Genomic DNA, 15,710 nt, shown 5'->3' with positions numbered 1-15,710 from the left:
AATATGGTGTTTATCATTCTCTTGCTTGTTTTTTACTTTGTATATACATCTGCCTAAACAACATACTGTTTATGCTTATTTAGGAGATAAATAAAAGTGAAATCATTCTTCACATAGTTATATGGAACTCCCTATTTTCATACAACATGAGTTTCTAAACTTTATGCATGTTGTTTCTTACAACTATAGCTTATTCATTTTAAACGCTATTAAATATTTTGTGAATATATGACAATGTATTCATCTGATCATGAACTTCTGGGTTGTATCTATTCTAAGAATATATTCTAGAGTTTCTGTAAAATACATATGCAAGAGTGGAATTTATGGGCTGATAGATTAGTAAATGTTCACTTTACAAAGTATTGCTAAGTTGCTTTCCAAATAGGTTGTACCGATTTACATTACCATGAATATATAAAATTTATGATTGGTCTACATTTTCTCCAAACATGATATTATCAGACTGCTTAATTTGTGTCAATCCTGTAGGTATCTCTGAATATAGTCATAATTAGCATATCCCTAATTAATAAGCAGAGCATCCTATTACATATTTATTGGACATGCATGTTGCCTCTTCTGTGAAATGTCTGCTCATATCTTTTGCCCTTTTTTCTATTGGATTGTGCGTCTTTTTCTGACTTGTAGTTACATAATTTTATGTATTTTATATTCCTCCTCTCCCATTTTCAGTGTCTTTTAAATAGAAGTTCTCATTTTAATACAGTATAATTTATGACTCTTATGGCTAATGTTTTTTATTTAAGAAATCTATCATACCGTTTCGAAAGATATTCTCCTATGTTGTCTTCGAGATTTAAAGTTTTGCCTTTCACACTTAAGTCCCTAATTTATCTGGAATTTAATTTTATGTGCTGTGTGAGGTAGAGAAATCCAGTGACTTTTTTTGTCATTTGAATAGGAGTTGATCCAGCATCAGATATTGAATTTTCCCTTTGCCCTGGTAATTGTTAATGCTATCTCTGTCACATAGCATGTTTTATTTGCACAAGAATCCGTTTCTGAGCTATGTTCTTAGCTTTTGTTTTGTTTTAGTCAGTTTGCTTAACTCTGTACCGATTCCATACTATTTTATTATCATTGTAAACATTTTCACTTTTACTGTGAAAAAGTCAAGCATGTATAAAAGCAAAAAAGGATAATATGATAAACATTAATGGAACCATCACCCACCTTTGACAATTATCAATTTATAGCCAATCCTACTTTATCCATACTCCTTCTACTCTCCTCTCATTGTATTATTTTTACTATATCATTTCATTCACAAATACTATATTTTTAAAAGAAAAAGTATTTTTTTAGAAACATAACCACAAAACTACAGATTAGACATTCCAAATCCAAAAATCTGAAATCTGAAATGCTTCAAAATCCTAAACTCTTTGAGTGCTGACATGACACTCTATAGAAGTGCTCATTAGAGCATTTCAGATTTCACCTTTCAATTTCAGATGCTCAACTGCTAAGTATATAATGCAAATATTCCAAAATCCAAAAAAAATCTGAAATCTGAAACACTTCTGGCCCTATGCACTTCAGATAAGGGACACCTGTATTATCACACATAAATATTTTATCAATAATTCCTGTATATCCAATCAGTAGTCACATTACCCCCATTGTCTCACTTCTTAAAATGTTTGTTCAAATCAGTATCCAAATAAGATCCAGTCACTGCAAATAATTATGTCTACTCTTTTAATTATGAATATTTTCAGTTCTTTTTGTGATTACTTCATCTTAATCAGTTTGGGCTGCCATAACAAAATACAACAGATTGAGTAGCTTAAAAAGCATAAATTTGTTTTCTCACAATTCTAGAGGCTAGAAGTCCAAGATCAAGGTGCCAACAGGGTTGGTTTCTGGTAAGGCTTGTCTCCTTGGCTTGTGGCCTTTTCTCTGTGTGACTCTCAGAGAGAGCTCCAGTATCTCTTCTTCTTCTTATAAGAACACCAGTCCTAGGCTGGGTGTGGTGGGTCACACCTGTAATCCCAGCTCTTAGGGAGGCTGAGGCAGGTGGATCATTTGAGGTCAGGAGTTTGAGCCTGGCCAACATGGTGAAACCTCATCTCTACTAAAAATACAAAAAGTTAGTCAGGCGTGGTGGTGGGCGCCTGTAGTCCCAGCTACTCGGGAGGCTGAGTCAAGAGAATGGTGTGAACCCGGGAGGTGGAGGTTGCAGTGAGCCGAGATTGCACCATTGCACTCCAGCCTGGGTGAGAGAGACTGTCTCAAAAAAGAAAAACAAACAAACAAAAAAAAACACCAGTCCTTTCAGATTAAGGCCTCACCTTTATGACTTCATTTAGCTTTAATTAACTCCTTAAAGGCCCAACTCCAAATACAGTTACATTTCAGGGTTAGGGCTTCAACATACGAATTCTGGGGAAACACAATTCTGTCCATACATTTGGATTTTCTAATTATTTTTAAATCAATTATGGTAATATGTGGCTTTCTAAGTGTATGAGTCCGTTTTCACACTGCTATAAAGAACTGCCTGAGACTGGGTAACTTATAAAAGACAGAGGTTTGACTCACAGTTCAGCGTGGCTGGGGAGGCTTCAGGAAACTTATACAGTCATGGTGGAAGGTGAAGGGGAAGCAAGGCACCTTCTTCACAAGGCAGCAGGAAGGAGAAGTGCTGAGTTAAGGGGGAAGAGCCCCTTATAAAACCATCAGATCTTGTGAGAACTCACTTGCTATCATTAGAACAGCATGGGGGAAACTGCCCCCATGATCCATTTACCTCCACCTGGTCTCTCCCTTGACATGCGGGGATTATAGGGATTATGGGGATTACAATTCAAAATGAGATTTGGGTGGGGACACAAAGCCTAACTATATCATTCCTCCCCTGGCCCCTCCCAAATCTCATGTCCTCACATTTCAAGACACAAACATGCCTTTGTAACAGTCTCCCAAAGTCTTAACACATTCCAGCATTGACCCAAAAGTCCAAGTCCAAAGTCTCATCTGAGACAAGGCAAGTCCCTTCTGCCTATGAGCTTGTAAAATCAAGAGCAAGTTAGTTACTTCCTAGATACATTTGGGGTACAGGCGTTGGGTAAATACACCCGTTCCAAATGTGAGAAATTGGCCAAACTGACGGGGCTACAGGCCCCATGCAAGTCTGAAATCCAGCAGGGCAGTCAAATCTTATACCTCTGAAATGATCTCCTTTGACTCCATGTCTCACATCCAGGTCATGCTGATGTAAAAGGTGGGCTTCTACAGCCATGGGCAGCTCCAGCCCTGTAGCTTTGCAGGGTACAGCCTCTCCCAGCTGCTTTCATGTGCTGGCATTGTCTGGCACTTTTCCAAGCACACAGTGCAAGCTGTTGGTGGATCTACCATTCTGGGGTCTGGAGGATGGTGACCCTCTTCTCACAGCTCCACTAGGCAGTGCCCCAGTGGGGACTCTTTGTGGGGACATTTCCCTTCTGCACTGCCCTAGCAGAGGTTCTCCATGAGGGTTCCACCCCTGCAGCAAACTTCTGCCTGGACATCCAGGCATTTCCGTACATTCTCTGAAATCTAGGTGGAGGTTCCCAAACCACAATTCTTGACTTCTGTACACCTGTAGGCCCAACACCACCTGTAAGCCACCAAAGCTTGGGGCATGCACCCTTTGAAACAATGGCCTGAGCTATATTTTGGCCCCTTTAGCCACGAGTGGGACACTGGGCACCAAGTCCTGAGACTACACAAGGCAGCAAGACCCTGTACCTGGCCCACAAAACCATTTTTACCTCCCAGGCCTCTAGGCCTGTAATGGGAGGGACTGTTGTGAAGGTCTCTGATATGCCCTAGAGACATTTTCCCCATTGTCTTGGGGATTAATGTTTGGCTTCTCATTACTTAACGCAAATTTCTGCAGCCAGCTTGAATTTCTCCTCAGAAAATGGGTTTTTCTTTATCGCGTTATCAGGCTGCAAATTTTCCGAACTTTTATGCTCTGCTTCCCTTTTAAACATAAGTTCCAATTCCAAAGTATCTCTTTGTGAATGCATAAAACTGAATGCTTTTTAGAGCCCCCAAATCACCTCTTGAATGCTTTGCTGCTTAGAAATTTCTTCCGCCAGATACCCTAAATTATCTCTCTCAACTTCAAAGTTCCTCAGATCTCTAGGGCAGGGCAAAATTCTGCCAGTCTCTTTGCCAAAGCATAGCAACAGTCACCTTTATTCTAGTTCCCAACAAGTTCCTCATCTCCATCTGAGATCACCTCAGTCTGGACTTCATTGCCCATATCACTATCAGCATTTTGGTCAAAGCCATTCAACAAGTCTCTAGGAAGTTTCAAACTTTCCCACATCTTCCTCTCTTCTTCTGAGCCCTCCAAACTGTTCCACCCTCTGCCTGTTACCAAGTTCCAAAGTCACTTCCACATTTTAAGTATCTTTATAGCAACACCCCACTCTCTGTGGTGTCAATTTACTGTATTAGTCTGTTCTCATGCTGCTATAAGGACATACCTGAGACTGGGTAATTTATAAAGGAAAGAGGTTTAATTGACTCACAGTTCCGCACAGCCTCAGGAAACTTATGATCATGGCAGAAGGTGAAGGGGAAGCAAAGCACCTTCTTCACAAGGCGGCAGGAAGAAGTGCTGAGCTAAGGGGGAAGAGCCCCTTATAAAACCATCAGATCTTGCAAGAACTGTCTCATTATCAGAAGAACAGCATGGAGGGAAACTGCCCCCATGATTCAGTTACTTCCACCTGGTCTCTCCCTTGACACGTGAGGATTATGGGGATTACAATTCAAGATGAGATTTGGGTGGGGACACAAAGCCTAACCATATCACTAAGAATTTATCAATTTCATTTATGTTATCTAATTTGTTGGCATAACATTGTTCATAGTATTCCCTTATAATCCTTTATTTCTGTGAGGTTGGTAGTAATGTCCCCTCATGAATTACTGATTTTAGTAATTTGAATCTTCTTTTTTCTTGGTTATTCTAGTAAAGTTTCGTCAATTATATTTTGTTTCTCTGTTCCTTCCCTACCATGTTTTTTTGTGTTAGATATTTTCTAGTGTACCATTTTAATTCACTTGTCACTTCTTTTAATATGTATTTTTTTTAGTTATTTCTTAGTTGTTGCCATAGACATTACAGTTAATACCAAAATGTTTAACAATATAATTCAGATAAATACCAATCTAATTTCCATAGTATATAAAAACTTTACTCCTGTTTATCGTTTCCTCTCTACTCCTTTGTGTCATTATTGCCATACAAATTACATGTTTATACATTATGTGCCCATCAACACTGATTTATAATTATTGATTTATGCAGATGTTTTTTAAATGAGAAGAGGAAAGAGTTACAACCCAAAATACATTTATGTTCTTATATATTAACCTATGTAGTTACCTTACCTATTCTCTTATTCATGTGCATTCAAGTTACAGTCTAGCATCCTTTTATTTAAGTGTGAGGGACTTCCTTTAGTATTTCTTGTACTTGAAGTGTGCCAGCAACACATTTTCTCTGTTTTTGTTTATCTGGGAATGTGCTAATTTCTCCTTCATTTTTGAAGGAGAGTTTTGCTGGACATAAACTTTCTGGTTAACAATATTTTTCATTTAGCACTTTGAATATGTCATTCCACTGTCTTCTGGCCTCCATGGTTTCTTTTTTTTCCTTTTCTTTGTTTTTTTTTTTTTTTTTTTTTGAGACAGGATTTAGCTTTGTCACCCTGGCTGGAGTGCAGTGGCATAATCACAGCTCACTACAGCCTTGACTCTTGGGTTCAAATGACCCTCCCATCTCAGCCTCCTGAGTAGCTGGAACTACAGACATGTACCACCAGGTTTGGCTAATTTTTTTTTCTATTTTTTGTAGAGACAGGGTCTCACTGTGTTGCCCAGGCTGGTCTGAAACTCCTGGGCTCAAGCATTCCTCCTGCCTCGCCCTCCCAAAGTGTTGGAATTATAGGCATGAGCCACTGTGCCTAGCCTCTACATAGTTTCTGATTAAGAAGTCAGCAGTTAATTTTATTTGAAATCCTTTGTATGTGATGATTTGCTTTACTGCTGCTTTCATGACACTCTTTGTCATTCACAGTTTGACTATGATGTGTTTAGGGGTGGATCCCTTTGAGTTTATGGTATACTTGGAATTCTCTGTGATTCTTAGATGTTCAGATTAGTGTTTTTCATTATGCATATATTGGTATTCTTTTTTTTTTTTGAGATGGAGTTTCCCAGTTATTGCCCAAGCTTGAGTGCAGTGGCGTGATCCTGACTTACTGCAACCTCCACCTCCTGGGTTCAAGCGATTCTCCTGCCTCAGCTTCCTGTTAGCTGGGATTACAGGCACCCACCACTACGCCCAGCTAATTTTTTGTACTTTTAGTAGAGACAGGGTTTCACCATGTTGGCCAGGCTGGTCTCGAACTCCTGAACTCAAGGGATCCACCTGCCTCAACCTCCCAAAGTGCTGGGGTTACAGGCATGAGCCACTCTGCCCAGCCACATATGTTGGTATTCTTGATGATATACCCACACGTCTCTGAGGGTCTATTCATTTTTCGTCTTTTTTCTTTCTGTTCATCAGACTGGGTAGTCTTAGTTGGTCTGTTTTCAAATTCACAAATTCTTCTGCCTAGTCAAATCTGTTGTTGAGCTCCACTAGTGAAGTTTTCATTTTAATTGTAATTTTGAACTCCAGAATTTGTATTTTTTTCTTACAATTTTGTAATTTCTATCATTTCATTGATATTCTCTGTTTGGTTAGACATCATTCTCATACTTTGATTCTTTAGACATAGTTTCCTTTAGTTCTGTGAACATATTTAAAATAATTGATTTACACCCTTTGTCTAGTAAGTGTAATGTCTTTGTTTCCTTAGGGACAGTCCCTGTTACTTGCTTTTCCCTTCATATATAGGCCATATTTTCCTATTTCTTTGGATAAAAGGGTTTCCTATAAAGCTGTGTAACTGAGATACTGTGGAGGATGACATTAGTGAAAGTTGCGGCACTGAAAACCTCAAAAAATACTCTGCCCCATATAAGGAATGAGGAAACTGACAAAGAATCAGAAGCAACTCTTTCAGAACTCTGGAAATTAACCAAAAGTTTATAGCAATTGGGGATGGTTTATTAAAGAAAAATGACTGAATCTTGATAAGAATAGCAAGCGGTTATTTTAACTTGCCCTATACCTATCCTCTCATCTCCAGCACAGCAGAAGCCTTGAAAACCAGCAGGCTTATAGCCAGTGGTGGGGGCAGTAAGGGGTTGGAGCTCCTTCAAAAACTTACTATCAGACAATTGTCATTATTTGACTTCTCAGGTGGTTCCCTGGAAGACCCTACTTACAAGGCTGTTTTACTTTTCCTGACTCTAAGCTTACCCAGTGGGAAAAATCTTTTCTCAGGGAGTGTTTGTCGAAATGGAATGATTATGCATACAGCAAGTATTTAACCAGCCTCTAGCTATGGAATACAATTGAGGCAAACAACAGGCAAATCTAAAGGTTAAAAGGAAAAGCTGGGGAATGCTTTGTTGGTAAGGGGTCACATGCAAGTTGCAAATACAAGGATGTACAAATGCCCAGGAAAGACCTGGGAAGGTCCTATGCGTCCACCTCAGATTGACTTTGAGCCTCTGCACAAGCAGGAAGTGATAGCCAAGATAGAGGTGTCCACTGCCTGACTTGAATGTTGAAGGCATGCCCGAACAAGCACATAAAGCTTCCGGCAAAGACTAGGATAGTTATTAGTTTCAGGCATTTAAGGATATCTCAGTTCAATAATTAGACAGCTAATAAGCTAACTCAGCAGAGACTTTAGTGACTACATATGTATGACAAAGAATGCAGATTTTACAGAATTAGTTCAAAAAAGCCACATAACAACAAACAGCAACAAAAACAAACTCTGTGGAGAAGACAAAATCTGATTTCCAGAGTTGCCTCATTAATTATTTAAAATGTCTCATTTTCAACATAAAATTGCCAGACATGCAAAGAAACAGGAAAATGTGGTCTATACGTGAAGGGAAAAGCAAGTAACAGGAACTGTCCCTAAGGAAACAAAGACATTACACTTACAAGACAAAGGGTATAAATCAATTATTTAAAATATGTTCAGAGAACTAAAGGAAACTATGTCTAAAGAACCAAAGGAAAGCATGAGAATGATGTCCAACCAAACAGAATATCAGTGAAGCAATAGAAATGATCAAATTATAAGAAAAATATATATATAAATTCTGGAGTTCAAAATTACAACAATTAAAATGAAAACTTCATGGTGGCATGCACCTGTACCCCAAGCTACTCAGGAGGTTGATGGCACCCATATGCTTTATTCTTCTTTTCAGTAGTGCTGTGGCCAGTGTAAGTCCTTTGATTTTTTCATATTAGTTTTAGGATCAACTTGTCAGGTTTACAAAAGGTCCATGGGAATTTTTATCTGGGGTTGCATTAAATCATTAGCTTAATTTTGAGAAAATTGGCACATTTTCCATTTTCAGTGTTCCTATTCATATAGTAGACCCTCACTTATTTTAAATCTACAGTTATGTGTTGCTTAGTGATGGGGATACATTCTGAGAAATGTTTCATTAGGCAATCTTGTCATTGTGCAAACTTCATAGAGTGCACTTACACAAACCTAAATAGTATAGCCTAGTGCATACCTAGGCTATATGGTATAGCCAATTGCTCCTAGTCTGTAAACCTGTACAGCATGTTACCGTTCTGAATATGGTAGACAGTTATAATATGATGGCATTTGTGTATCTAAGTATATCTAAACACAGAAAAGGCACAGTAAAAAATACTGTACTATAATCTTATGGGACTACTGTTGTATATGTGATCCCTCATTGACTGAAATGTTGTTTTGTGGTACATGACTTTATGATTTTTGGTTTAGGCCTTGTATATATTTTCTTGATTTATTCCTTTACCTTATAGATTTTATTGCCGATGTAAATGGTATCTTATTAAATTAAAATTGTAATCTGTTTCTGGTATATAGAAATACATTTATCTCTGCATTTTAAAACTTACATCCAGCCACATTATATACTCTTATTTATAATAATTTATCTGTCGATTCTTTTAGACTTTTCTGTGTAGCTGAAACAGTGTAATTTTGCTTTTTTCTTTGCAATTCTTATGCTTTTTATTTATTTATTTTGGTTACTGGCTGGGACTCCTAATATAATAGAAGCAGTAATCATAAGCACACCCATCTGGATCCATGTTTATCAATTAATACCTTTTAAGAAGTGAACTTTTATGATTTATTTTTATGTGCCGTATCTGTCATTCTGATAATGGAATTTGAGATATCCAAATATTTTTCTTCTTATTTCTTTTCTTTCTCTCTTTTTTTTTTTTTTTTTGAGACTCATTCTCACCCAGGGTCTCATTCTCACCCAGGCGGGAGTGCAGTGGCATGATCATGGCTCACTGCAGCCTCAACCTCCAAGGCTCAGGCAGTCCTCCCATCTCAGCCTCCTGAGTAGCTAGGACTACAGGCACACACCACCACACCTGGCTATTTTTTTGTTGTTTTCTTGTAGAGACAAGGTCTCACTATGTTGCCCAGGCTGGGGCTTGAACTTCTGGGCTCAAGTGATCCTCCTTCCTCAGCCTCTGAGTAGTTGGGACTACAAGCACATGCCACCATGCTTGGCTAATTAAAAAAAAAAATTTGTAAAGATGAGGTCTTCCTATGTTGCCCAGGCTGGTCTCAATCTTCTGGACTCAAGTGATCCTCCCTCCTCAGCCTCCCCAAAGTACTGGGATTACATGTGTGAGCCATTGCTCCTGGCATCAGTCTGTTTTTGAGATACCATCTTCATCTTCAGTTTTTATCAGCTTAATTATGTGTGCCTAGATTCCAGTCTCTCTTCTTCTAGGACTCTGTCACTGTATGTGTGTGTGTGTGTGTGTGTGTACACAAATATATGTGCATGTATGTGTTAGATTGTTTTGTGTCACCCCATAGATTCTTGATGCTCTGCTCATTTTTTCTTCAATGTTTTTTCTTTGTGTTCTTCAGATTGGATACTTTTCACTGATTTTTCTTTATGTTCTCCAATTATTTTTTTGCCATCTTTAGTCTACTATTAAGTCTCTCCTTTTGGGGTTTCAGTTTTAGTTAGATTGTACTTTTCTGTTCCAGAATTTCCTTTCGTTTCTTTTTCCAGTTTGTATTTCTCTCAAGATTTATTATATGTTTATTTAGCCCATATTTGCTTTTTATTCTTTGAAGCGTTTCCTTTATGTCTTTGAATATACATACATATATACATATATATGTGTGTATATATATGTGTGTGTGTGTATATATACGTGTGTGTGTGTGTGCGTATATATATATATATATATATTTTTTGAGACAGAGTCTCACCCTTTCACCCAGGCTGGAGTGCAGTGGTGCAATCTTGGCTCACTGGAAGCTCCACCTCCTGGGTTCACGCCATTCTCCTGCCTCAGCCTCCCGAGTAGCTGGGACTACAGGCACCTACCACCACACCTGGCTAATTTTTCGTATTTTTAGTAGAGACAGGGTTTCACCATGTTAGCCAGGATGGTCTCGATCTCCTGACCTCGTTATCCTCCTGCCTTGGCCTCACAAAGTGCTGGGATTACAGGCATGAGCCACTGCACCCAGCCTCTTTGAATATATTTATTATAGCTGTTTTAAAATTTTTATATGCTTAATTGACCATCTTGAAGTTGGCTTCAGTTGCCGAAGGGGTCACATTTTCTCATTTCTGTCTAGTAATTTCTATTATTTTTTTTGAGACAGGATCTCGCTCTGTTGCCCAGGCTGGAGTGCAGTGGTACAGTCATAGCTCACTGCAGCCTTGAACTCCTAGGCTTAGTGATCCTCCTGCATCAGCCTCCTGAGTAGGTGGGACTGCAGGTGCACACCACCACACCTGGCTAATTTTTAAACTTTTTGTAGAGATGAGGTTTCACTGTGTTGTCCAGGCTGGTCTTGAACTCCTGGCCTTGAGACATACTCCCTCGTCTTCCCTAAGCACTGGGATTACAGTTGTGAGCCACCACACCTGGCCTGTCTAGTAATTTTTGGTTGTATATTTGTCATTGTTATATGTAGGGAGACCCCCTGAAACTATTGCTACGGAATAAAAGATGAAATGCTCCTGATTATTGTAAATACAAAATTGCATGCAGGACTGTGTAAAGACAATGCCAAGTTGGACTACCAGAATGAGCCAACAGCACGTGATGTGCTTCCCCCTGCAGAGAGCCTATGAATGGACATGCAGTCAGGGAGGTTTCACATCACCAAGATTCCTATCCCAGAAAAGCAGATGTTCATAGCTCTGGGAATGGAATGCGACCCTTGTGGAGAGCCTATAAACGGACGCATGGGGGGTTGCCTGTCCATATGGATAAGATAGGGCTGTAAACACCCTCATCTTGCCACGGCTTTTCTTGGCCTCTTTAGGGTTAAGGCATACTCCCTTCTGAGAATTTCTGGTCTAACCGGTTGTCTAGCTTCACGTCCTGTTTCTATGGATTGTTTGTAACCAGCTTTTGCTGCAACTGTTACTGCTGATTAATATCTTGCTAATCACAGGTTATGGAAAGACTGTGCTTCTGTTTTAAGGCTCTGTTAGAAATTAATGATGCACACACTATATTGTAAATTCTTATCTCTGTATACTGTACTTCTGCATACAGATGTTATGTTAAAGAATTACTTCATCCCCATGTGACCATCTCACCTCATAATCAAATGACCCTAAATCCCTCACTAAGCTACCCCTGCCCTCACTAAACTTAATAATAAATGCTGGTATATCCAGTGCATTGTTGGCACCACGGGACCAGAAGGCGGTGACCCCCCTGGACCCAGCATTCACTATCTTTTGTGTGTCTATTATTTCTCAACCTGCTGATCTGCCTAGGAACAAAGAGAGAGCCCCGTTGCATTGTGGGCTGCTGGCCAGATCCTGCAATAGTTATATGCTTTAGAAACTTTAGATTCTAAGTACATTTTGCTGAAGAAGGTTTGTTTATGTTTTAGTAGGCAGTTTCATGGTTGATCACCTTGACATTGTGTAGACTTGATTTTTCACTTTCTTAAGATGGATTTGTAGAAATCCTAAGGTGTTTACCGGTCCACACTAATTTGACAGTACTCAGTCTTCAAATCTATTTTACCTATAGATTTTGTAAGGGCTTCGTTTTGGCTTTTCTACAATGCTTGTTAATGAGGTGTTAATAAAGTCTCTTCACTTTGGTTGGTCCACATGACCAAATTCCCCAACATTATTTGACTTCTATTACCTCTGTTCTGTTCCCCATGCTGTAACACTGTGCTATGTTTAAGCCTCATCTAGTCTCACTCTGTTATTGTGTCCCCAGTTCTAGTCCAAAGACTTCAAAGTCTTCCATGCAATTTTCTAGTGCCCCCCTCTTAAGTGTCCTGACTGCAGATTCTAGGCTTCACCAAACTCTTTATTTCTGAGTTCTCAGCCAATAGGGCCATTGTAGACTTAGTGGGTCACCTTGAAGAAATTATCCCCAGGCAGAGAGCTCAGGGCAGAGAGTAAGGGCTCTCTGCCTGGGAATAATTTCCTCATGGTGACCCACTAAGCTTACCTGAGTTCTCTGCCTGGAGATAACCATGGGCTTAACCTCTTCAGTTTCCCTCTAGGGATCTCAGTATTGCACTGCCTATTGTCCAGAACCTGAAAACAGTTATCTCATACATTTTGTCTAGTCTTAGGGTGGTTGTCATGACAGGGCTATCTGGTACCAGTTATTTCATCATAGCCAGAAGCAGAAATTCTCTTTGTTTTAACCTTAAAAAAAAAATTCTTAACTTTGCAAAATACTTGTCTTATTTCCTAGTGGAAAACAACCATTAAGATGATTAGCAAATGATTTAAAACTTGTATCTTACACAGAACATATTTTGATAGCAAATTTTATGGCTTAGATATACACATTGGTATTTGGCAAAAGAAATGTGAAACTTAGTCTCATTTCTAGATGGCTTAATGGTACAAATAACTCCAGAGACCATGAATGGCTTGCGGCTAGCTTTACGAGAACAGAAAGACTTTAAAATTACATGTGGGAAAGTTGATGCAGTAGACCTGAGAGAATACGTGGATATCTGCTGGGTAGATGCTGAAGAAAAAGGAAACAAAGGGTAGGAATTTTTTTATTCTAAAATATAATTGATTTGAAGGAAAGTGCAGGATTAAAATATCCTATTAATAAAATTAAATATTTTATGAACGAATATATACTTATACCATCAATTTAAATGCCTTTACTCAAATTAATGAATGCAATCTTTTTCAAACATGTACCTAACTAGCCTCATAAGTGGTGGTGTGGTTTTTGGGCCAGGATGGTCCATTTGAGAGGGGCTTGATGATGAAACATCTGTTGTGTAGCAGTGTGGGCTTGATGCCAGGGCTGAAAAGGCAAGACACTTTTTCTTTCAGATGGTACCTATTTTTGTCACATAAATAAAAGATTCCCTTTGGATGATATATACTGTATTATTTTGATTCACTATAAATACAAACAACTGGATTTAATAATATTTACATTAGAGGCCTTACAGATTATTACTGCCACTCCTTCCTCTCTTCAGTTACCCATTTTCTTTCTTTTTTTGAGATTGGCTAAGGGGTCTGGAGCAAAGAAGGAAAAAGAGGGCTGAAGGATTCCAAAATAGAGTTTTTGAATTCATGAGGCAGCTTTTCTATTAGACTATCTAAGGTATTTTAAACTTGAGGTCTGAATTTGGCATATGAAAAAGGAAATACAATTTATTGATGAACAAAAAAGATTACTACACAATCAAGAAATCTTGGTAAATGAATGTGAACTACAGATTTAGCTATTTTGTATATAATTGACATATCTTCTTTTATATTTTTTCGCTCATTCCATTTGTTCAAATCTAATAATTCATTTCAAAAAACACATTGGTGCTAATAATTCTATTGTATTATGTTTTATTTCATAGAGTTATCAGTTCAGTGGATGGAATATCATTACAAGGATTTCCAAGTGAAAAAATAAAACTGGAAGCAGATTTTGAAACCGATGAGAAGATTGTAAAATGTACCGAGGTAACTAAGAAAGAAAGTCCCTTCACATGCTGTGTTTCAATATGATTTTTGTTCTTTGGAGATTGTGCATACTCAACCTCTAAATATTTATGCATAGCTTATTATACTTTTTATGCTACACTTTGAGACATACGCATTTCCACCCCAGAATTTTATACACCAGAATTGGATTTCCATAGGGTTAGTTCAGGCTATCAAATGGTGGTACTGCCTGCCAGCTGTGTTGGCAGCATTGCCATCTTTGTACTGTAATATGTTACTTGACTATATTTTCATTTTCCTCAGATTTTATGAAAAATAAGATATTGTCATTAATTTATAATCAGCATTCACATACGAAAGTTACTTTTTCATGTTTTAGTTTTTTTTTAAATTAGAGGATATGAAACTACAGACTCCCAAGTCCTTAGTCTACCTCCTTATTCCCCCTCATATTTATTTCTTATGCATTCTTTGTGATTTTATTACATGTACAAAATAGAACCTGTAGAAAATGTAGACACAATGTTTTATCTTAACTTCATATAGATGTTCTTTACAGGATAGACTCATACTGATTTAATAAGCCTTTCCTTGCTACAAATTAACTTTAGGCAAAAATTGCTGAGACATTTCCATATTTACCATAACTTTTTATTTTATGTTTTTACTTATAGTACAGATCAAGCTATCGATACAGAATTCTCACAACTAATGCTTTTCATGGTACTTACATTGGAATTTAATTAAACTTGAAAGCAGCAATTGTTGCATTTTAAAGTTACTTTTAATCATGACTTGTTTCCTAATTAAATACATTTCAGGTGTTCTACTTTCTAAAGGACCAGGATTTATCTATTTTATCAACTTCTTATCAGTTTGCAAAAGAAATAGCCATGGCTTGTAGTGCTGCGCTGTGCCCTCACCTGAAAACTCTAAAGAGTAATGGGATGAATAAAATTGGACTCAGAGTTTCCATTGACACTGATATGGTGAGGCGTGTTTTTGTGATGTATTTTTGAAATGAATGTATTGCATATTAACAAGTTTTTCTTCAACCTTTTATTTTGGGATGAAAGGGAATGAAAATTTGTTGAGCATCAAATGTGTGCTACACACTTCACATATATTATCTGTATTAGTCTCCACAACAGGGGTCAGCAAACTGTTTTTGCAAAAGGACAGACAGTAACTATTTTGGACATTGTAGGCAGTATGGTTTCTTTCACAACTACTCAACACTACCATTATATTGGGAAAGCAGCCATTCACAGTATGTAAACAAATTAAGTGTGGCTATGTTCCAGTGAAATTTTGTTTACCCAGTGGGGCCAAGTTTGGCCTGCAGGCCATAGTTTGATGAACCCTTCTCCATGACTACTCTGCCTTATAGGTAGGTTTTTAAATTTACTTATCTGACTAAATTCTATAAGTACATGATTTAAAATCTTAAAAGTCTAAAAGTGTATATATAACAGGACCACCTCACTGAATATTTGCGGAGAGCAGCATTCACAATGTATTCTGTGTAACTGGTGGACTCTGGAGATAATAACTCCAGACTACAATGTAAATGGTTCCCAGTAGAGTTG

General features: G+C 38.0%; 1 protein-coding gene across 7 annotated transcripts in view; it reads left to right on the top strand.

Annotated features, from left to right (window-relative positions):
* Nucleotides 1-15,710, top strand: part of ZFYVE16 (zinc finger FYVE-type containing 16) — a 72,905-nt gene that overhangs the window by 53,256 nt on the left and 3,939 nt on the right. For all 7 annotated transcript variants that reach the window (XM_034959867.4, XM_014344868.5, XM_003822270.6 and 4 more), the window contains 3 exons: nucleotides 13,040-13,202; nucleotides 14,034-14,139; nucleotides 14,943-15,110. In XM_034959867.4, the coding sequence (XP_034815758.1) occupies nucleotides 13,040-13,202; nucleotides 14,034-14,139; nucleotides 14,943-15,110 (437 nt within the window). The remainder of the gene's footprint in view (nucleotides 1-13,039; nucleotides 13,203-14,033; nucleotides 14,140-14,942; nucleotides 15,111-15,710) is intronic.

The sequence above is a fragment of the Pan paniscus genome, chromosome 4, assembly GCF_029289425.2.
Source record: "Pan paniscus chromosome 4, NHGRI_mPanPan1-v2.0_pri, whole genome shotgun sequence".
NCBI classification, from domain to species: Eukaryota; Metazoa; Chordata; class Mammalia; order Primates; family Hominidae; genus Pan; species Pan paniscus.
Note: the sequence above shows the minus strand (reverse complement) of the source record. Positions and strands in the feature narration are given on the sequence as shown.